The sequence below is a fragment of the Gouania willdenowi genome, chromosome 17 (assembly GCF_900634775.1).
Source record: "Gouania willdenowi chromosome 17, fGouWil2.1, whole genome shotgun sequence".
NCBI lineage: Eukaryota > Metazoa > Chordata > Actinopteri > Blenniiformes > Gobiesocidae > Gouania > Gouania willdenowi.
The window spans coordinates 3,707,125-3,729,595 of record NC_041060.1 but is presented as its reverse complement, the minus strand read 5'-3'; the positions used below and the strand labels follow the sequence as shown (position 1 = coordinate 3,729,595).

The 22,471-nt window shown below is 34.5% G+C and overlaps 1 protein-coding gene across 2 annotated transcripts; it reads left to right on the top strand.

Moving 5' to 3' along the window:
* The first annotated feature begins 649 nt into the window (after positions 1-649).
* On the top strand, positions 650-21,569 carry LOC114479728 (dipeptidyl peptidase 9-like). 2 transcript variants are annotated; one of them, XM_028473564.1, is made up of 21 exons: positions 650-806; positions 2,767-2,857; positions 3,993-4,231; positions 4,311-4,423; positions 7,199-7,372; positions 8,276-8,444; positions 9,934-10,044; positions 11,091-11,219; positions 11,320-11,381; positions 11,450-11,550; positions 12,275-12,452; positions 12,539-12,698; positions 12,782-12,861; positions 13,935-14,087; positions 14,335-14,470; positions 15,361-15,506; positions 15,572-15,718; positions 16,825-16,977; positions 17,874-18,016; positions 19,521-19,632; positions 20,592-21,569. In XM_028473564.1, exons 2-21 carry the CDS (start codon positions 2,802-2,804, stop codon positions 20,682-20,684), a joined length of 2,655 nt encoding a protein of 884 aa, XP_028329365.1. In that variant the 5' UTR covers positions 650-806; positions 2,767-2,801; the 3' UTR covers positions 20,685-21,569. The 2 variants fall into 2 exon arrangements, with proteins under 2 accessions (XP_028329365.1, XP_028329364.1); XM_028473563.1 differs by having other exon boundaries at positions 651-806; positions 8,273-8,444; positions 20,592-21,568.
* Positions 21,570-22,471: the final 902 nt, after the last annotated feature.

The window sequence follows — 22,471 nt, the reverse complement described above, 5'->3', positions numbered from 1 at the left end:
GTGACAAATTGTGCCAGCTCACATATATTTATACTGTATTTATTTGAACTAGATTTATATTTGAGAAAATGAAAGTATGGAATACAGTTGTTTAAAATATGTTTTAATTATAAAAATGATTTAATGATTAAATTCCAATTGTATATATTGCTAATTACAACAATAGTCATAGCGCTCAAATGATGTATATAAGAATTCAATTAGATTAATAGAATACATTAGATATGTTTAATAAAATGTAATGATATATATACTATATATATATATATATATATATATATATATAATTATTTTTCTTAATCAGTAGTTTTTTTTAACTAGACATTTCAGGTGACCCCACATTGGGTCACGAGACCAAGTTTGAAAAACACCGCCATAACATAAAATGCCATATTTCTTTATGGAAATTTTAAACAAATTATAATAATAATAAAAGTGGTTTAAAACTTTGCTAGTATAGGAACTGTAATAAAAGAATGAACTCATGAGAGCACCAACTCGTCCTTAGAAACTTAAAAAAAAATGGAGTAATGTGTAAAATCGTAGTTTTAAAGTAAAGCGGAAGAATGATTAAGCAGCAGTGGTGCCTGCTGTCAGTGTCCAAGCAGCGGTGCGGCCTGTAAAGTGTTCCGGGTTCGCTCCACCACCAACAGATCGAAAGTTCCGCCCCTCACCGAGCTGGTTAGCTACATTTTCTGTGTGGCCGCTCTGGGCCATGGATGAAACCCCTAGCAGACGCAAAATACGTGTTTTGGCACAAAGACAATAAAGTATACCACCCGTTTGAAGAAACGCTGGCCAAATAGGTGAGTATTTTCATGAATTTCAACTTATTCTGCGGTGACGCTTGTCCGAAGGTTTTTTTTTAACCTAAAAGCAGCTACTGCTAGCGGCTACATTAGCATTGAGCTAGGCGGACGACGGCTAGCTCGTTAGCCTCAAAGCGAAAATGACAGAAGGGTGCTGTCATTTCTGTATGGAATAATGTAATTTATTTTCACAGACATATTTTAATAGCAGAGGTTTCTAATAAGAAGGGTTAATTCGGCTAAAACCCCGGTTTGAAACACAGGTGCTGTGCGCAGATATTAAGATAATGTAAAGCTCCTGGTTGGTTGGTTCTCCCGGTGTGACAGAGGAGCTCCAGCCCGAGAACAAAGATCTATTGTGGGGTTAGCTAATGTGAAGTGTTCCCCTCCAATGTGTCGGAGGTTCATTGGTCCACTCCACCTGTCCACACCCTGTGGATTGGCCTGATTAAAGCTGTCAGCTGTACAACTGTAACCGTGCAGTAGAACGCTTTCTGTCATATATAGTATAACACACTAAGACCACATCTGTTACAGAGGTGTCAAACACACACACACACACACACACACACACACACACACACACACACACACACACACACACACAAGCAAACTATCTGGATATTGCTCTTTAAATAGGTTGTGTATGTGTGTGTTTGAGAGAACGTGAACGATAATCTCACATTTGAATTATATTTACGTTCTAACCTACACCAGTATTCCAAATAACACACTACAAAGCAGAACATCTTTTATCACAGCAGTGCCACAAAATTGTTATTATCTGATCCGAGGGCCACATTATCAACAGTTTTGTGAGTGTTTTTCTGTCATTTTTGTTGTATTTTTGTCACATTTGTTTATTCATTTTAGCTGTCATTTTGTGGTTTTTTTGGAGACATTTGGCACATTTTCGTTGTTTAGGATATTTTCATTAATTTTGTTGAATCTTTTTTTGTGTTTTTGCTGTTACTTTGTGTACTTTTGTTGACATTTGTATATATACTGTAGCTGTCATTTTGTGAAATTCTAGACATTTTGTGTGTTTTTTGTTTCATTATGTGTGTGTGTTTGCTATTATTTTGTAATAAAATACACAAGATGACTACAAATAAATGTGTATTATTAATTTGTGTATTATTGTTGTCCTTTGGTGTATTTCTCCTGTTTTTTGTCTGATTTTGCTGGTTTTTTTGTTGTGATTTTTGTGTTTTGGATGCCAAGCAAAATTAGATTGAGGCCCCTGGGCCACCAGTTGCTCTCGTCTGTTATAAAGCGTATATCTTATATATTTGAATATGAAAAACTGTTGAATTTTTTGAATGATTTTTAAACTGAAACCAATACTGGAACTGTCAAGTTGTGTTTGGTATTGTTGACACTTAGCACTCGCTTCCTTTTGTGCACGCAAATACCTTCACGTACCTGGAATACCATTAGTAAATTAGCATAATTAGCTCATACTTAAGGCTGTCAATCATCTAACAAATTACAAACTATTTTTTTAAATATCCCTTTGTGTAAGTGTTTGCTTTGTGTATGTGTACCTACATTATTATTATTACACTGTATTTTCTGTACAGATCTTCTTACTTTGGAGCCCATTTTTCCCCAGTGTTGTGCGTCACACTAATCTCTTTGTCAACACAGATTTAGTTGAAGGAATGTGCTGTATTTCCTTGATCCTGTGTTTGACCTGTGCTGGATTTTGAATACGAGGTTTAACATGTTTGAGAATCTTCAGTTATTAGAGCAATTAAAACAAAATTGTTTTTAAATTATAAACTTTGATATTCAATCATACATTATCTTATTGTGTCGTTATGAAAAAAAAGTAATATGATGCTACTTTGTGTGTGAATTAGTGTTATTTATTAAATCATTGTTTTTTTTTTTTTCCTTTTGTACATTTTAAAACGGGATCGTGAATGACTTGAAGAATATGATCTGTTCACAGGTTACAGGTTTGAACTCGGGAGTGTTCACCAGTGAATGCATAAAGTCAAGAAGGTCAAACTTTGTGACAACAAAGAGGGTTTTTGTAAAAGGTACAGTATTCACTTCCTAACCCTTAATGTTGTTTTTTTTAATCAGATAAAGACAGTGTAGGCCTCATACATCAATAAATCCAACATAATTTGCTTTAAAAAAATTTAATTTAAATTCCAGCTCAAAAGTTTGTTTTCACCTCCATTGTAAACACTTTTGAGTTTTAGGGGCAAACACAAGAAATCACAGTACAAATTAAGTAAAAACACTTCTGTTAATCTGTTTATGGCAGATATCGGCAACTGGCGCCCCCTATAGCACAAAACACACAAAATGACAGAAAAATACCAAAGAAAAGAAGACTCCAGAAACACTAAACAAGAAATAAATGGCACAAAATGACTCCAAAAACACCCAAAGTTATATTTTTATTCACAAAGTGACAGAAAAATACACAAAAGGACAAGAAAAATGCACAAAATGATAGAAAGTACATAAAAGGATAGCAGAATACAATAAACAGTCATGTTATCCATCATGTAGATCGCACACTCCAGTACACTAGGTGTCGATATGCACTTAAGTTGGTTGCAACACTCCATTTACCAAGAACAACAACAAGAATAAAAACTCCAAAAACACAAAACTAAATGACAGAATAATAAGCAAAACAAAAATTCTGTTTTTATGCACAAAGTGACAGAAAAATGAGCAAAATGAGTCCCTAAACACATCAAATGACAAAAAATACATAAAAGTACAACAAAATACAAAAAATATGACAACACACGCACAGATACAGAACATGACTCCATCGACCCCAATGACAAGAAAAATGCACAAAAAGCCTAAAAAAAAACACTGTTATTTTTTATTTACAAAGTGACAGAAAAGTACACAAAAGGACAAGAAAAATGCCAAAATTACTCATGCCTAAACAACAACAAAAATATTCAAAATGACGCCTAAACCACACAAAATTGCAGAAAAATGAATAAAAGGACAACAAAAATACAATGCAGACTCCAAAAAATCAAAACTAATTGACATGAAAATAAACAAAAGGACCGCAAAAATACACAAAAATGAACGTACGGTGTCAATCTTTATTGTGATTGATCCACATTTCACTAATTGAGGGAGTTAATAATGACCCATTTTGTGTGTGTGTGTGTGTGCGCGCGTGTGTCCCAGCTGTGCGAGCGTGAACATGACGGCTGTGGACGGCCTATCAGACAGCACGGAGGTGGTTGAGATGGAGGACGTGCCCTCTCAGTACTTTGTGAGGAAACACTCGTGGGAGGGGCTGCGTGACATCATCCACTGTAGCAGGAAGTACTCGGGAATGATCGCCAACAAAGCTCCACACGACTTCCAGTTTGTGCAGAAGAACGATGAAGGAGGCCCTCACTCCCATCGTTTGTACTACCTCGGTAAGCAGCACATCAACGCTCCAGTCATTCGGTCCTGTTCCACGTGTTTGTGTTTTGTCATCACGGTTTTCCCCACTAGGAATGCCTTACGGAAGCCGGGAGAACTCGTTACTCTACTCTGAAATCCCTAAGAAGATTCGTAAAGAGGCTCTGTTGGTGCTGTCGTGGAAGCAGATGCTCGATCACTTCCAGGTGAACTTTGGAGCTGCTAGTATAGCTGCTAGCATTGCTACTACAATGATGTTTACAAAACAAGATACATTTTTGGACAATGTGTAAAGATGAGTCAGCTGCCTGAAGTTGAGTCATGAGTTCTGCAACACTGAAGCAGCTTGTTTTCAGCTTTAGAAATAAAAACAGTGGATGAGTTTCATTGATTTACACTAGTTTCTGTCAAGGTCTTCACCGCACTGCAGCTCCCCACTAGAGTAGTATGCAGCATAAACAAACTGGATTCACTCATGCTTTTACTTCTTTTTAGGGATGTAACGATTAATCGTAAGGCAGTTAAAAATTGATTCATACGTATCACGTTCACATCGACATTCTGAAAATTGAATCGCAGTACTTTTTTTATAACTATATATTTATCATTTGCTTGTCCAGAAGTGTAGTGCTACTACTTTCTTTCTGGCCGCCTTCTACTCTTAAACATGTTCATAAATGATTCCTTACCCCTTTAGCACCGAAAGAATATCTGTAATATTACGTGAATATCTGCAAAAGTCACGTTTTCCTATTAGCTCTGTCTCCTAGCGCATAGCATCTCTTCTTCACTGCAAAAATATCTGCATGCCAACCAACCACTGGGTTACCAGCGCCCTCTGCTGGTAAGTCCAATTGTTAAGGCACAAAATACATTTTCAGTTGCACTTCTAAAAAGAAAAAGAACTATTATGCAGTTTTGCATTGTTTACTATAGAAACAGAATTTAAATTAATAAGCTTCTTCTTCATTTGTATTATTCCTTTATTTATTTCATTCAAGATTTAGTTTTAGGTAAATTGCATTGTTTTGAATAGTTTATCAAAGGATTCTTTTGACAATGAAAAATAAAAGGAAAATAGTACAGTATTTTCTAGTTTTTTTCCCCAAAAATAATTTCTCTCTTCTTCTTATCAGAGACAGGTGAAGACCTTAAAAAAAAAAAATAGAAGAAAATAGAAATAACAAGTGCTTAATCTCAGACAATAAATCAAACAACTCTGCCCTGTTTAAAGAAAATCACCATACTAACTATTTGTCTGCATTCAACATTTAACATTATATTTTAACTTTTTGCATTAACAACATCTATGAAACAATTTTTAATTTATTTAATCTCAATGAAATTATTTTTGTAATTATTTTATAAATTTTAACTCATTAAATCTCAATTGAATATTTCAATTTTAATTATATTATATTCTACCTTATTTAATTAATAATAAATAGCATTATAATAATGTTTAATTATTATAAATCCATGTTTTCAGTATTCTTAACTTAACTTTTTATCAACCATTTGTTTCACCCATTATTGAAAATGTTTTTTTAGTTTCCAGATGTTTTAAACAAACTGTCCATCCTTTTAAAATTTTATTTAAACTATAGAATGTAAGGCTGAACGATTAACCTTAATCGTATCGATATTTAGCTTTTCACTACTACGATAACGTAACCTCAGACGCTGAGGTTTTTTCTTCCGTCGCCATCATTTCAATCAGAAATGCCGAGAACCGCCTTCCTGGTTCTGCTGGCCAATCAGAGATAGTTGTAGGACACAAGCTTGTATGCGTTGCAGCGAGTCTCAGTTACCCCTCAGTTCAGTGCGCTAACAACAACTACACTCGGGCCCTATAAAATTAACGGAATCACGGAATTGACTAATGAAAACGGAATCTATCGTTGAACACGGAAATGGATAGAATCGGTTTGAAATGCCGTCACGGTGAGGAAAAATACATTTTTTTTATGGGGAAATGTTTCGGGGACCGCTTCTTATGGTGCACCAACCGCCCCCCTCTTGTCTTGGCTGCTTCAAACACAGTCTAAACTGCATTAAACACCGTCTAAACTGACAAAAAACTATGCAAATCATCACTGACTCCTAAATCAGAGCAGACCAGTGCCCGCTTAACTTTGACGTGTCTGTGGAACTCCGTTCATTTCTCATGTAGCGCTGCAGCGCTCCGTGAAAACATGAGTCAGCTTCTCCTGCTCAGAGCGTTTAAACACCTCATCAGAGTCTGAAACATCGTAGGTTAATGATAACTTCTGATACTTTGTCCATTTATTATCACATTGGGATCCAAAAAATTCATGTCAGTATTTAAAATACTGACCAATCTGAGCATTAATTAAGGGTTTGTGTGTGTTGTGTTTCAGAGTCATTTTGTCTATTTTTGTTGTTGATTTGTGTGTTTTCTGAGTGCATTCATTCTGTGTTTTGGAGACAATTTGAAATTTGTTGAAATTTTGTGTTTCTTTTGGTCGTTCTGTGTGTTTTCAAAGAGTTTTCATGGATATTTTGTTTTGTGTATTCTTGTGTGTGCTTTTAGGCTCATTTTGTGTATTATGGTTAAAACTTGTGTATTTTTTTTAATTTTGTTTTAAATGTGTAATTTTGTGTTCCTTTTGTGTGTTATTAGTCATTTTGTGTATTTTTTTAATGCGTATTTTTTTTAGCGTGTATTTTTTTATATGTACATTTTTAAATTGTATATTTTTAAAAATATGTTATTTTTGTGTTTCTGTGTGTTTTTAGTCATTTTGTGTATTATTTTGCCATTCTGTGTGTTTTCTTCTTATTTTATGCATTTCTTTTCTCATTGTGTGGAGTTATTTTGTGTAATTTCTTTGGAGGGACCACACAACATTATACCCAGGACTGCATTTGGTTCCCGGGCCACCAGTTGCCCCTGTTTTTTATAAAACTTTAATTCATCCCTCTGAATCCTGCTCTGATTGTGTATTTTTTCCCTGAAGGCCACACCACACCAAGGTGCTTATTCCCGAGAAGAGGAGCTGCTGAGGGAGCGTAAACGTTTGGGAGCTTTTGGCATCACTTCCTACGACTACCACTCCCAGACGGGCCTGTTCCTGTTCCAGGCCAGCAACAGCCTCTTCTACTGCCAGGACGGGGGAAACAACGGCTTCATCGTGAGTGCACCGGGTCATTTACTACAACACTCCCCAACACACTCACTTCTTGAAGAGCCAAACTGCAAATTCTCTTATATTAAGCAAAGAAATATCTCTTTTTTTGTTTGACAAACACAAACAAGCACAAATTTCTTAGCCTCTAAAAGACTAAAATTATGCTTAGAAATAGTCAGAAAATCTCAAAATCTATCAAAATTATAAAGATAAATGGGTAATACATGACCTTTATTGTCATATATGTACAAAATGATAACAAAAATACACAAATTTACTCTCAGAACACACAAATAAACTGAAATGTAACTGGATAGTATACAAAACAACTAGGAAAATACACAAAATGACCACAAAAATAAACAAAATAACTATAGGAACACACAAGTCAACTACAAAAATACAAGACTAACTTAAAATATACAAAATGACACAAAAAATACCCAAAATTGCATAAAAATACAGAAAACAAGACTAAAGAATACAAAATGGCAACAAAAATACACAGAATTACTCTAGGAACACACAAGACGACCACAAATATACCAAAGTAATGGAAAATTATACAAAATGACAACAAAAATATGCAAATTTACACAAAAGTAACTGATTATACAAAACAGCATGGAAAATACCAAATTAACAGTAATTTTGTGTATTTTAATGAACATTTAATGTCGTGAAAATAAGACAATTTCTTTAAACAGAACAATAATTTTACCTTGAGTTTTTTAACTTTGTCAACAACAAAAAAGCCCGATTTGACAGAAATAATCTCATTGTCAACAAAAGAAAAACAAAACAAAACATTTTGAAATTTAGAATTTGTTAAAGTGTCAAATAATCAAGTGTTGGGCTTTTTCAGGCTTTGACCTGACATTACCTTGTGTTTGTTGGTTTTAGCAGTCTGCCCCCGTAAAGCCTGTGGAGATCAAGACCCAGTGTTCCGGAACACGTATGGACCCCAAGATCTGCCCCGGGGACCCCGACTTCATCGCCTTCATTAACAACAATGACCTGTGGATAGCAAACGTCAAGACTGGAGAGGAGAGGAGGCTCACTCACTGCCATAAAGGTCTGATATATTTATTTAGTTATAAAAAACACTTTGTCTTGGGTTTGATTTCACTTTTCATGGTTTTAAAAAGGAACAAAATCCCAAAAAGTATTTCAATTTGGTGTATTTTGTTGTAAAAATGTAAGAGTGACTGCCCTATTGGCTGAGAATGGAGGTTTGTGATGTTTTGGTGGCTTCTTACGTCACTGTTACCTCCGCCCCCTTTTACAAAATCAATCACCTGTGAACTTTACAATCTGTGGTGAGTCAGTTAGACTGAAAAAATTGCTGATACAGAGCTATTGTGAGTATTGAGTAGCGAGTTAGCATAGCATAGATTGTTCTTTGGAGATTTTATAGTATAGACTGGGCGTGGCTTAACTACGCCCATAATAGCCAAAACCTCAGGGTTTAGTTCCTCTTTAAGGCTTAAAATGTCTCTAAAAATATGTTTGCCATGCATTTTTTTTTACTTTGTTTTTTTCATATTCTTTATTATTAAATTTTATTTTATCTTCACACTATTTGTTTAACTTTCAAAGTATTTATTTCATTACATGTCGTTTAAACTATTCTTTACAATACAAGATATCACCTTTACTTTATAGGTTTTTATTTATTCATTTTATTTTAGTTATTTTTATAGGTTTAGTTACTCTTTAATGCTTAAATGCCTTTAAAAATATGTTTGCCATGAATTTTTTTATTTTAGTTTTTTCACAAATTCTTTTGCTTGATTATTTTATTCTATGTTCACACCATTTGTTTAATTTGAAATGTATTTCATTCAATTATATATCTTTTAAACTATTATTTACAATACAATATATCACGTTTATTTTTTTCTTCTTTTTACACACAAAGACAAGCACATCAAATCTGTAATTTTTATAAAATATGTTCTCCTGTTCAATGAAGTATATAAAAAAAAATCTAAACTTTTTGTATTTTTTTAAATCTATTATTTAAATGTGTAATTATTCATTTTGTTTATTTTGGTTGAATCTTTTGTGTATTTTTTTTTTACATTTTTCGTTTTTTTAACGTGTATTTTCTTCTTTTTTTTTTTAAGTGTGTATTTATTTGTCTTCCTTTTGTCTGTAATTTTTATAAAATATGTTCTCCTGTTCAATGAAGTATATAAAAAAATCTAAACTTTTTGTATTTTTTTGTGTTTTTTTTAATTTATTTTTTTAAATGTGTAATTATTCATTTTGTTTATTTTGGTTTTTTACATTTTTAATTTTTTTTAACGTGTATTTTCTTTTTTTTTTTTTTTAAATGTGTATTCATTTGTCTTCCTTTTGTCAGTTATTAGTCATTTTGTGTGTTTTGGTTGAAACTTTTGTGTATTTTTTTTATTTATATGTATTTTCTTTTTTTTAAATGTGTAATTTTTGCTTTTGTTTTGTTATTAAACTTTTTTTTGTTTTTTGTTTGAGAATTCATCTCAAGTGTTATAGGTGGTTAAGTACCTTTAAATAAACGTTTGTTTTACTTTGTCCAGGTGTGGACAACGTGAAGGAGGACCCAAAATCTGCAGGCGTAGCAACGTTTGTCATCCAGGAAGAGTTTGACCGTTTCACTGGTTACTGGTGGAGTCCCACAGCAGCAGAAGGTCAGCACTGGTTCATAAATGAATAGAAATGTTTTTTGTCTTTAAATGTCTTTGTATTCATATTGTAAACCAGAGAATGGCAACTTTTATCACGTTTCAGTCCAAAAAAAATGTGACTGTCCGATCTGAAGGTCACATTATCAACATTCATGTCAGCATTTAGAATAATGTTTTGTTTTGTTTTTAAGTGTTCTGAAGTCATTTTGTCTATTTTTGTTGTTGTTTTGTGAACAAATGTTAATTTTGTGCATTTTTTTTCTTGTCATTCTATTTTGGAGATTGTTTTTGTGGTTATTTCATGTTTGTCATTTTTTGTTTTATGTATTGTTGTTCTGTGTGTCATTTTGTGTTTTTTTGTTTTTTTTTAAATTGTGTGTATTTTTTTATGTGTAAATTGTATGTTATTAGTCATTTTGTGTATTTTGGTTGACACTTTTGTGTTTTTTTTTTCTTTAAAAATTGTGTGTATTTTTTTAAATGTGTAAATTGTGTTATTAGTAACTGTGTATTTTGTTTGAAACTTTTGTGTATTTTAATTTTTTTAAATTGTGTATTTTTTCAAATGTGTAAATTGTCATTTTGTGTATTTCGGTTCAAACTTTTGTGTGTTTTGTGTTGTTATTTTAAATTGTGTGTATTTTTTTTAAATTGTGCGTATTTTATTTTTTTATATGCGTAAATTGTTAGTTATTAGAGAAACTTTGGTGTATTATTATTATTATTTTAAATTGTGTGTGTATTTTCAAATGTGTCATTTTTGTGTTCCCTTTGTGTGTTATTAGTCACTGTGTATTTTGGTTGAAAGTTGTGTATTTTTTTTTTATTTGTGTATTTCTTTATTTGTGTATTTTTTTCAAGTTATGTGTATTTTAAAAAGAAAACATTTGAATGTGTAAATCTGTGTGTATTATTTGGCATTTTGTGTATTTTTCTGCCGTTACGCTATGTCACATGTTGTTTATTATACATATATATATATATATATATATATAATTTATTTTAGCGTGCATGATATCGTGTTCTGACTGTGTCTTTTCTCCTTTCAGACCCTAACGGAGGTAAAACCATGCATCTTCTGTATGAAGAAGTGGATGAAACAGAGGTAGAAATTATTCACGTTCCGTCTCCGGCTCTGGAAGAGCGGAAAGCAGACGCGTACAGATATCCTCGCACAGGTAAACGCTGTCCCAACTTCAACTTGTAATAGTCTTCCTGTTTTTCTCACTTGTTTTCTTTTTTTTTTTTTTTTTAAATCTTACAATCTCTTATACATAGGAAGCAAAAATCCCCAAGCAACACTTAAACTGGCAGAGATCAAGACGGACAATCAAGGAAGAGTATGTTTTTCCTCGTTATTCATTTGATGTTTGTTTGGTCAGTCACTGATTTTTATTTTTAATTTCAGATTGTTTGCTCACAAGATAAAGAGCTGGTGGTGCCCTTCACGTCCCTGTTTCCTGGTACAGAGTACATAGCCAGAGTGGGATGGACAAGTGACGGCAACTAGTGAGTGCTTTAAACTGTTGCTTTGTACAAATTGGTTTTAATATAAAACGACTCCAGGAATACTTAATTAAATAATACTTAAATTACAAAAAGTGATTTTATTATTAACTATTTCAGTATTACATTTTTATACTGTTTTTATTTTTTATTTTTGAGGAAGTGAAAGTATAGAATACAGTTGCTTGAGATTTTGTCTGTTTTTTGTTTTGAAAAATAATAATAAAAATTATTTTTACAAAAATATTATTTTTATTTGTGTTATTATTTAATTGACGATTTAATTGTATAATTGTTATACTACATTTTTTAAACTACATTTATATTTGAGTAAGTGAACATATAGAACACAGTTGCATGAGATTGTGTGGTGTTTTAATTTGAAAAAAAAATTAAGTCCCCAAAATATTTTTATGTTTATTACATTTTTATACAGTATTTGTTTTTAAACTAGATTTGTATTTGAGGAAGTGAATTTATGTTAAACAGTTGTTATTTTATGTGATTTACTTGCTAACTTCAGCCACCAGAGCGTGTCAGCGCACTGAACACAGGCTCTAAATCTGTTAAGTTGGCAATAAAACAAATACGGTGCATAGCAATGTGTTTTCTTAGGCATAGATCTTCTAATAAGTACATTTCAAAGATTTTAGGCCAGATTTGTAAAAACAATGGAGGATGTTTTAATGCCAAAAACACTAATGAGTGTCCATCCTTTGTCTCCTAGTGGCTGGGCGGTGCTGTTGGACCGTAGTCAGAGGAAACTCCAGCTGGTCCTTCTCCCTCCGGCCCTTTTCATCCCAGTGACGGACGACCCCGCCGCGAGGCAGGAGAGTGTGAAAGCTGTGCCCAGCAATGTACAGCCATACATAATATACGAAGAGACCACCGACGTGTGGATAAATGTACGTCTTTACACACTGCGTCGCTAACAGCTGTCCTGGTTCTAATTGTGAAAAGTTAATCTTCCAATTTTGTTTTTTTCCTGCAGGTTCATGATATATTCTACCCTTTTGTCCAAACGTCAGAAGATGAATTTAGCTTCGTATGGGTAAACGAGTCAAAAACAGGCTTCAGCCATCTGTATAAAATCACATCTCTGTTACAACCAGGCTGCTACCATTGGACGGACGACTACCAGCATGTAGAGGGTAACTTTTCCTTCAAAATAAAAGTCACTGAATTTAATCTGTAATAGCTTTTTTCATCCTTTTTTCCCTCTCCTTCATTTAAGGAGACTTTAAATGTGCAATCAAGGAAGAAGTTACGTTGACTGGTGGAGAATGGGAAGTACTAGCAAGACATGGCTCCAAGGTTGGTGACAATTCATCACTGATGCATAGGGTGACAAAAGGCCATGAATGTTCACCAAATTAAAGGTTGGCCCTTAACAGGGATGTTAAGTCTAGTTGGGAAAATATATTTCACCATTATTTTGACATAAACAAGAATCCATGCAAGTATACTTGAGTATATTTCTGCTATTCCTCAATCACATGCACATTCCACATTGCTTACTGCAGGGGTAATAAGGCCACGCCCCCCTCCTGCACCATCAAATGCATACATGATTTCAACAACCCTGGATTATTATTATTTGTAAGATCGTATAACGTTCTGCAAGTCCTAGAAAACACGATGTTTACACAACTTTAATAATCATAAAGTTCTACTTTTGCATGGTGGGCTGATGCGTATGTTTGGAAATAATTCAGTTTATTAAAATGTATCTAAATCTATGGTAAAATAACCTTAAAATATAGAAAACAATAACAAAAGTAATGACCTAAAAAATTACAGAAAAATACAAAAAGAACAAAAACATACAAATTTGCTCCAAAAACACATATACCACCACACATATGCACAGAAATAATACAAAATGGCAACAAAAATACACAAACGTGTACACCAAAATACAGAAAACAACAAAAATACACGTATTTGCTCCTGAAATGCACAAATCACTATAAATAGACAAAAAAATATAGAAAACATACAAAAGTTAAATAATTGTAAAGTATGAAAACTATTATGTTTTATTGTATTGTATAACTTTTGCATGGCGGGCTAATGCGTATGTTTGGATATGATGCAGTTTATTAAAATCAAACTAAATTTACGGTTAATTGCGGTAAAAAATTCCCATGGAAAGTTTCTATTTTTTGATAATCCTCACTTTCATGAGCCTAAATGTTCTGCCTACATTAAGTCCCTTCTATAACAGGCTGCTGTTTGTGGTAGTTAAACGTTGGATCAGAATCCTGACTGTAAATTATTAATGGCATTTAGCTGTAACATAATCATTATATGCATGCACATGCCCTACTATGTTTCTTTTGCACTAAGCTGTTTTATCTCTCCTTTTGTAATTTATCTCCTGTTAGATTTGGGTGAACGAAGCAACAAAGCTGGTGTACTTCCAGGGCACCAGAGACACTCCTCTGGAGCACCACCTCTACGTAGTCAGTTACGAGTCGCCTGGAGACGTGGTTCGACTCACCAAGCCTGGATTCTCCCACAGCTGTGCTGTTAGCCAGGTATCAATAAGTCTTTGTTTATTACTATGTGCAGGACTTTCATTTATTCAGACAACCTTTTTCAGGAAATTTTCTTTAATCCCCTGACATGTTTCGAATGTCAACTGCCATTCTTCCTCAGAGGCGTCTGCTGATCACGTTGATGTCTGTTTACACAAGTTTTGAAAATGTAAAAAAAAAAGTCTTTGTTTACCTTATAATATCTCTGTCATGTCGCTTTCTTTCCTTCTTCTCTGTTGCTCCACAGAACTTTGACTTCTTTGTGAGCCACTACAGTAATGTGAGTACGCCTCCATGTGTTCACGTCTACAAACTGAGCAGCTCTGAAGGAGACCCGTCACACGTGGTACCCGAGTTCTGGGCCAGTATGATGGAGTCACCAGGTAAAAGCACATGAATAATTAAGGAAAGTTAGGAAAATGTAATTGTGTTTGATCTGACGGGCACATTATCAACAATCATGTCAGTATTCAGAATAATGACCAATCTGAGTATTAATACAGGGGAGGGGGTTCTGTATTGTTATGTAATTTTTTCTCAAGTATTGTGTTTTTAAATTTTTTTGCTGTGTTTTTCTGTATTTTTATTTTTGGGGTTAATTTTTGTGTATTTTCTTGTTTTTTTTTTTTTTTGTAAAAAGAATTAATGTCTATGTATTTATGTTGTCACTTTGTGTATTTTTCTCTCATTTTGTGTCTTTTTGGTGTTGATTTGTGTTGTTTGTGAATTTGTGTTTCAGGGGTCATTTTTGTGCATTACTGATGTAGTTGAAAACATTTTTTTTCTGTATTTTTGTAGTCGTCTTGTTTGTTGTTGTTTTATTTATTTTTTTGGTTTTTCTTTTGTGTTTTTGGAATCAATTTGTGTATTTTATGTATTTTTGTTGTAATTTAGTTTTTTTTTTTTGTCATTTTTGTGTATTTCTCTTTTTGCATTTTTTTTTCTGTCATTCTGTCTATTTCGTTGTGGTTTTGTACAATTTTTTTCTCGTTTTGTGTATTTTTGGAGTCAATTTGTATATTTTTTTGTGTTAGGAGTCATTTTTGTGTATTTCTTTGTATGTTTTTCTCTCATTTTGTGCCTTTTCTGAATTGATTTCCATTGGTATTTGTGATTTTGTGTTTCAAGGGCCATTTTTATGTATTTTTTAAAATTTTATGTTTGTTATCTTTCTGTATTTTTGTAGTGGTCTTGTGTTTTTTTTTGGAGGAAAAGTTGTCAGTTTTTCTGTTTATTTTTCGAGTTATTGAAAATGTCCAGCTCTGTTTTCCAGTTTGCTCAGGAGATTACAATCCACCAGAGATTTTTGACTTCCCTGGAAAGTCGGGCTTTCAGCTTTACGGAATGGTTTACAAGCCTCACAACCTGCAGCCAGGCAGGAAACACCCCACTGTGCTCTTTGTTTACGGAGGACCACAGGTGGGTTAGAAACTGCTCTGATTTAAATTAGTTATAGATAATGACATAATGTGTGTGTATTTCAGGTGCAGCTGGTCAACAACTCCTTTAAAGGGATGAAATACCTCCGTCTAAACACTCTAGCATCTCTTGGTTACGCCGTGGTCGTCATCGATGGGCGGGGCTCCTGTCAGCGAGGCCTCGAGTTTGAAGGAGCTCTAAAGAACAAAATGGTAAAGTGAGCTTCGAATGGAAAAGTCATGTTTTTTTAACTCTTTTTATTACACATTTTTAACTAAAATTTCCACATTCGATACAGTAATTGTGTATTAAAGAAACCCAAAATGTCAAAAAATCAATATAAACAGTAGCAATGATAGTAAAAGCAGAAATAATAGCAACAATAGTATTACATAAATAATCAAGCAGAACAATAGATATTGGATACCCATTAAATTAAATAAAGGGTGCACATAAATGTGTAAAGACACACACACGTACGTATACACACATAAATAGGGTAAAACTACATTTACAAAATAAATTAAAATTTAATAAAATGCACAGAATAAAAAATAAATGTGCAACAAACAAATATTTAAAATAAAAATATGTAGACAAAATTAAAATTATATAATAAAAATAAAAACCTAAATAATAGTAATTAATTAAACAAAACACCCCCTTCAGCATACACAGCAAAAAGATGCACAGGAATTTCTGTAAGTTCATCTAAGTTTAATTTGTAATTGCGTTAAGTATAACTATGCTAGATGTAAATGTGTATGTGTTGACATATAAAACTATGTTCACTTTTCTTTTCTTTTTCTTTTCTTTTCTTTTATTTAATTATACATATTTTTAAACCTCCATGGAAAAGAGGGTGATTTGAACCTCAAAGGAAGAAAGTTTTATTCTCTGCTTTTACAGGTTAATTGAATATTACGTTTTTGAAGTTTTGTTTTAGAAAAGGGGACTCGTAAAGACCACAGGCATGTATTTACTTTATTACTTTATCCGACAAATTGTGTTTTATGTCACCCTTTGTAAACTTTGCGTGATTGTTTGAACAAAAATACAGGAATAAAAGAATTGTAAAAAAAAAATAGAATTTAGGGATAGGTCATATGATAAACGGAGGTTCATCAACAACCATATCAGTCATAATGTACCAATGTGTGCAAATTTACAAAAGAGTGTGTACGATACACATCAATCAAAACATATTAGCGAGGACAACCAAAAACAACAACACAGCCTTCCTAGAGGCACCACTACAGATAAAACTGAGAAAACACAGTTTAGATCACCACCACGGTGTCTTTGCTTCCTCCTCCAGGGTCAGGTGGAGATAGAAGACCAGGTGGAGGGGCTGCAGTACGTGGCGCAGAAGTTTAACTTTGTGGACCTGAGCCGTGTGGCCATCCACGGTTGGTCCTATGGCGGTTTCCTCTCCCTCATGGGCCTCATACAGCGGCCAAACGTCTTCAAGGTCAGCACACGTCTAGGTTCCTCAACTTTGATTTCTCAACCTTCCTCCCAGTGAGTTCTAGCTGTCACCAGCAGAAACTATATTTAATTCATAAAGACCCTGAGCCCAGAAATTAATTTTCCACATTTATCCACAAGGGGTCTCTCTGTACTGCAAACTGTTTCTGCTAGAATGTGGGTTGAATATATTCTACAGAGGTGTAAAGAATACTGATATATCCTACCTGAAAGTGGAAAACGTGCAGAAAAGGCATTGAAATTTGATTGAGAAGAAGCAGAAATTGGAGTAATGTTGCAAAAATACATTAAAAGGAGCAAAAATATGACAAGAAAGAGTGATGAAAACAGGTTAAAATATGGCAAATTTAGTGTCGTCGTAGAAAAAGGGTAAAAATAAGCAAAAATGGACAGTAAAAATCCCATGGAAAACCTTTAATTAACACCAGCCGAGGAATCACCCGCACATTTTTGCCCCACATCCCCCTCAGCCATGTGATTATAGATGCTTCTGTAGTGACGTGTCACTAGGTAAACTGATCACCAGTTCAGCGAATACACTACCAGCTAAACCTGTTTGTTTTTTGGAGCGCAGCCTTTTCACATTTGCAGTCATAATAATCTAAAATGCTTGTTCATCACAACGTAATAAAAATACACTATAGATCTATAGGTGAACCGTAACACGTGCAAGATTTTGAACGATTGTATGAGCACTTTCTAGACATTAAATCACCATTTTCTGGTGAGAAATTGCATATAAATATGTAGAATTGTCCCATAACTTGCATGGTAGACATTTTAGTGTCATGTTGGGGCCTTGGGGGGGCCCTCCCGTGGGTGAAGTAAGGGTTGTGCAAATGATCTCTTTCAGGTTTAAATGGGTTGTTTTTCCCTCAGTTGGCGATCGCAGGAGCCCCGGTGACCGTGTGGATGGCCTATGACACGGGATACACCGAGCGTTACATGGACGTGCCAGAGAACAACCAGCAGGGCTACGAGGAGGGATCTGTGGCTCTGCACGTAGACAAGCTACCCAGCGAGTCAGTGCACACACACATACACACACACACACACACACTGGTTTCATAATTCATAAAGATCCTGAGCCCAGAAATGCATTTAACTGCAGTTTCCACATTTATCCACAAGGGGTCTCTGTACTACAAACTGTTTCTGCTCAACATGTGTTATGAATATATTCTATAGCAGTGGTTCACAATCTTTTCAGCCCTCGACCCCCAAAATAAAGGTTCCAGAGACCAGGGACCCCCACTGCACCTAAAGGTGGTTGAAATTAGACATGAATATTGAAGAACAGTCATGTAGAGACAGGGTCATCTATAAGGGGGAATAAAGGGGAGAGATTTTTGGGGTCCATCCATAAAGTCAGCAAAATGATGGTCCATTGTTCTATGAATCTGTGATAACCACATTTATTTATTTATTCATCTGAATAATATCCACTGTTATCCAGGAAGTTTAGTAGTATCTGCTTCATAGTAAATAGTCATCTTAAAGATGGAAATCATTGTTTTAATCAGAAATAAAATGGGTTACAAGTGACCAAAAATGATGGTGAAATGGGATTTTTAAAAACCACAGAAATTGGTTAAAAGTTGTAAGTTTGAATGGCCAAAAATGGACAGAAAAAGTGGTAAAAAGGGTTCAAACTGTCAGTATTGGCTTAAAAGTGGCTGAAATGGGTGTTGGGGGGGGGGAAAGAAGTTAAAAGTAACAATAATGGGGCAACATGTGCGACATTAGGTGGAAAAGTGCTGAAAATGTTTTGAAAGTGGAAAAAATATGCAGAAAAAGCATTAAAATTGATGGAGAAGTTTCAGAAATGGGTGTAATGTAGAGAAAAATGCTTTAATAGGAGCAAAAATATGACAAGACAAAGTGATGAACATAGGTTAAAATATGGCGAGTTTGGTGTAGTTGCAGAAAAAAGTAAAAATAAGCCAAAATGGGCCTAAATTGTTAAAAAAATATATATATTGTGGCGGTAAAATGTGATTTTAAGAACCACAGAAATTGGTTAAAAGTTGCCAAAAAAAAGGTTAGGAAAAGTGGTTCAAAGTGTAAATATTGGAACAATTAGTTTAAACAGTCAAATAATGGAGATGACAAATGGTGAATGTGGTTAAATTGAAAAAAATAAGCATGAAATCTGCCTAAAGCTAAGAAGACTTCACGTTTGTGTCCCTATGAAAGTTGATTAATTGTTATGTCAACGTAAAAGACATTTTCCAGATTTTTTTCCCTAAAGCATAATCAATCCTTCAGTGAAAAATAGCTGCAGTTGTTGACAACAGGCCTGATCAGGCTAAAGCATGTTGGATGCTGAAGTTAAACACGAGCCTGCAGCTGAAGAACATCCACATTTTTGGAACGTTTTTGGACCAGTTTAGACTGTTCTACCTTTGACAGCCTCTCCGTAAAATTGTTTCCATTCAGAGGAAAAGCTAAAGATGTCTGAGTTTAATAACACACAAACAAACTGCTTTATTGTTCTATCTGATGGAGAAATGTTTGTTTTTTCAGGCCCAATCGTCTGCTTATTCTTCATGGGTTTCTGGATGAGAATGTGCACTTTTTCCACACAAATTTCCTGGTGTCGCAGATAATCAGAGCTGGGAAGCCGTACCAGCTTCAGGTTGGTATCAGGAGTCAAAATCACTCACAAAGAAAAAGACATTTTAAAGCTGCTGGAGAAGATAAATATCTCCGCCAAGGAGGTTATGTTTTAACCAAAGACAGACCTTAAGCCCTGGAAGATTCCATTAAATTCTGGAGGGGATCTGGGTCAGTTTAAAAAAAAAAAAAGTCAAAAATTCATATCTCAGTTTGTAATCCACCAATCTTCATGAAATCTGACAGTTATGCCTGGTTGGTTCCTCAACTTGTCCACCGTGTTTCATTCAGATCAAATCCGGATTGCACATTTCATCGCAATTTTCCGAAAAAGAAATCAGGTCCATACATTGTGACCTACTGTATGATTATGAATGGGGATGAACATTTCAGTATGAAGGTTAAAATTCTCATTCCTTTATCAACATTTTTGTTGTTTTATTCAATTTTTTCTGTGACTTTGTGTTTTTTCTCCAAACAAGGAGGACAGTGATTGGTTTGACTCCAATTTTGTTCTAGTTTGTTCCTAGTATTTATTCCCAGTGATACAGATTGCAGAAAAATACACAAAATGATAACAAAACACATAAAACGACTAAAAATACACAAAATAACAAGGACAATACTCAAAATGGCAGAAGAATACTCACACACACACACGCACACACACACACACACACAATAAAAGAAAAATATTTTTAAAAAAAAATAAATGTCCAAATGATGAAAATACACAAAAAACAACAAAAGCACATAAAATGATAGAAAATGATTCAAAACACACACAATAATTTGATTTATGAGGCCGACACTTTGTCTAATCTGATAAAAAATAAAGATAGTGTCCAGCATCTTAAAGAATATTTGACAATGTTTCGACTTTTGTATTCATACATTTTTTGCGTGTGCGCAGTTTTACTCAGTCATGATGAATGATTGACACATATAATATGTTTTTGTTTTTTTCTTTCTTCCTCTCAGGTTTATCCAAACGAGCGACACAGTATCCGCTGCCCTGAGTCTGGAGAGCACTACGAGATAATGCTGCTGCACTTTCTACAACAATACCTCTGAACCTCTGAACACGCAGACCAACGGGAGAAGATTAAGCCCCGCCCCCTCCCTCTTTCCTCCCCTATCCTCCTGTCCTCTTTCCACTGTCTGCCCATTATTATTATTATTATTATTATTATTAATAATATTCTCCACTGCAACCTGTCCACCTCTGCTGCCGCCACACACACACACACCCACACACACACACACACACACACACACACACACACACACACACACACACACTTCTCCACCTGTCCTCATTTTTTCACTCGGTGTCCATCACGCCTGCTCCAAGCTCCACGTGCACAGTCCGGGTAAGGTTCACGTGCACAGTTATCACAGTTATTTGGTTTTTGTTTCCTTAAAGTCAAAGTTCTACACGCACGTTTTGCCAAATTTGAAGATGTCGTTCCTGTTCTGGTTTTTTTTTTTTTTTTTTCCCACCCCCTCCTGCTTTGTTGGTTTCCTGAAATGATGATAGTTTACTGTCGCACGCCACATTAATGCTACACACACACGCACACACACTGTGAGCGCGCACCTTGCAGTTAGTGAACTAATGAAGAAAGGAAGCAGCTCTTCCTCAGTCCGCTTATTTTAAGTAACGTGTCGTTTGAAATAAAATATTTTTATGGAGTTTTATTCTTTTTTTTTTTTCTGCTCCGTTTTATCCCAATGCATTTATTACATGGCTCAAGATTTTTCTGCTTGCCTTCTTAACGTATAATTTATATTTGCCAAAGTACCTCTTTGACTCTTGATCATACTGGTATTTACTTTTTTTACTGCAATAAATACAACGGAGGGTGAGCACTGGAGTCTTAGAACAGCTTTGTACCACCGGAAAATAACGACATTTGTACATGATGATGATGATGATGATGATGATGAATAAATGTATGGATCAAAGACTTTCCGTCACCGTCTTTCTTTTTACAGCCATTTTTAAGAGGCTCTCCTGCAGGTTTCTCAGCAGCTTTGAAGTGAGCCTTCATTCATTAAAGTCAGACCCCGCCTCCAGTCCGCTCCACATCAAAGCCGCGATCAGTGGAGAGGGAGCTTAGTTTCCATGGAAACGCCTCCAATAATGATGCTGCAGCAGCGAGACGAGCGATGTACATTTCCTCCTCAAATGGATCGAAGGTATGTGTTGACACAGCTGCTTTTTTTCCAGAGAGTGTCAAAAGAAGAAGCATTTATGTTCAAAGAAAAGGAAACAAACATGGAAAACACATCCACCACTTTTAAAGGGATCCTCCACTGTTTTTACAAATGTGGCCTAAAATCTATGAAATGTCCTGATTAATAGATCTATGCCAAACAAACCACATTATTTCACACCATATTTGTTTTATTAACTTTTACAAATGGGACTACTTTACCGCTTTATAGCCTGTGTTCCTCCATCTTGAAGTCACATGATTGATGATGTCACACGGCCCCGCTACCTGTCAACATCCCATTGTTTTCTATTTGAGTGAAGCATTCAACCTGATTTTTAGATCATTTAGCAGCTTTTTAGATCAAAATAACTTTGATTTTGGTTGCTCTAAATATTATCAGGAAAAGTTAATTATGTTGACGTAAACCTCTTTTGTTTACCAAAAGAGAATTAAAAATAGTTGTTCGTGTATTTTTCTGTAATTTTGTGTTTTTTTATAGTCATGTTGTGGACTTTTATTGCCGTTATGCAAAATTTCTTGTATTTTTGTTTTATATATTTTTTTGTTTGTATTCATCCTGTGTTTTCAAAGAAGTTTGAATTGTGTGTTATTTGTTTTGTGTTTTTGTTGTTATTTGTG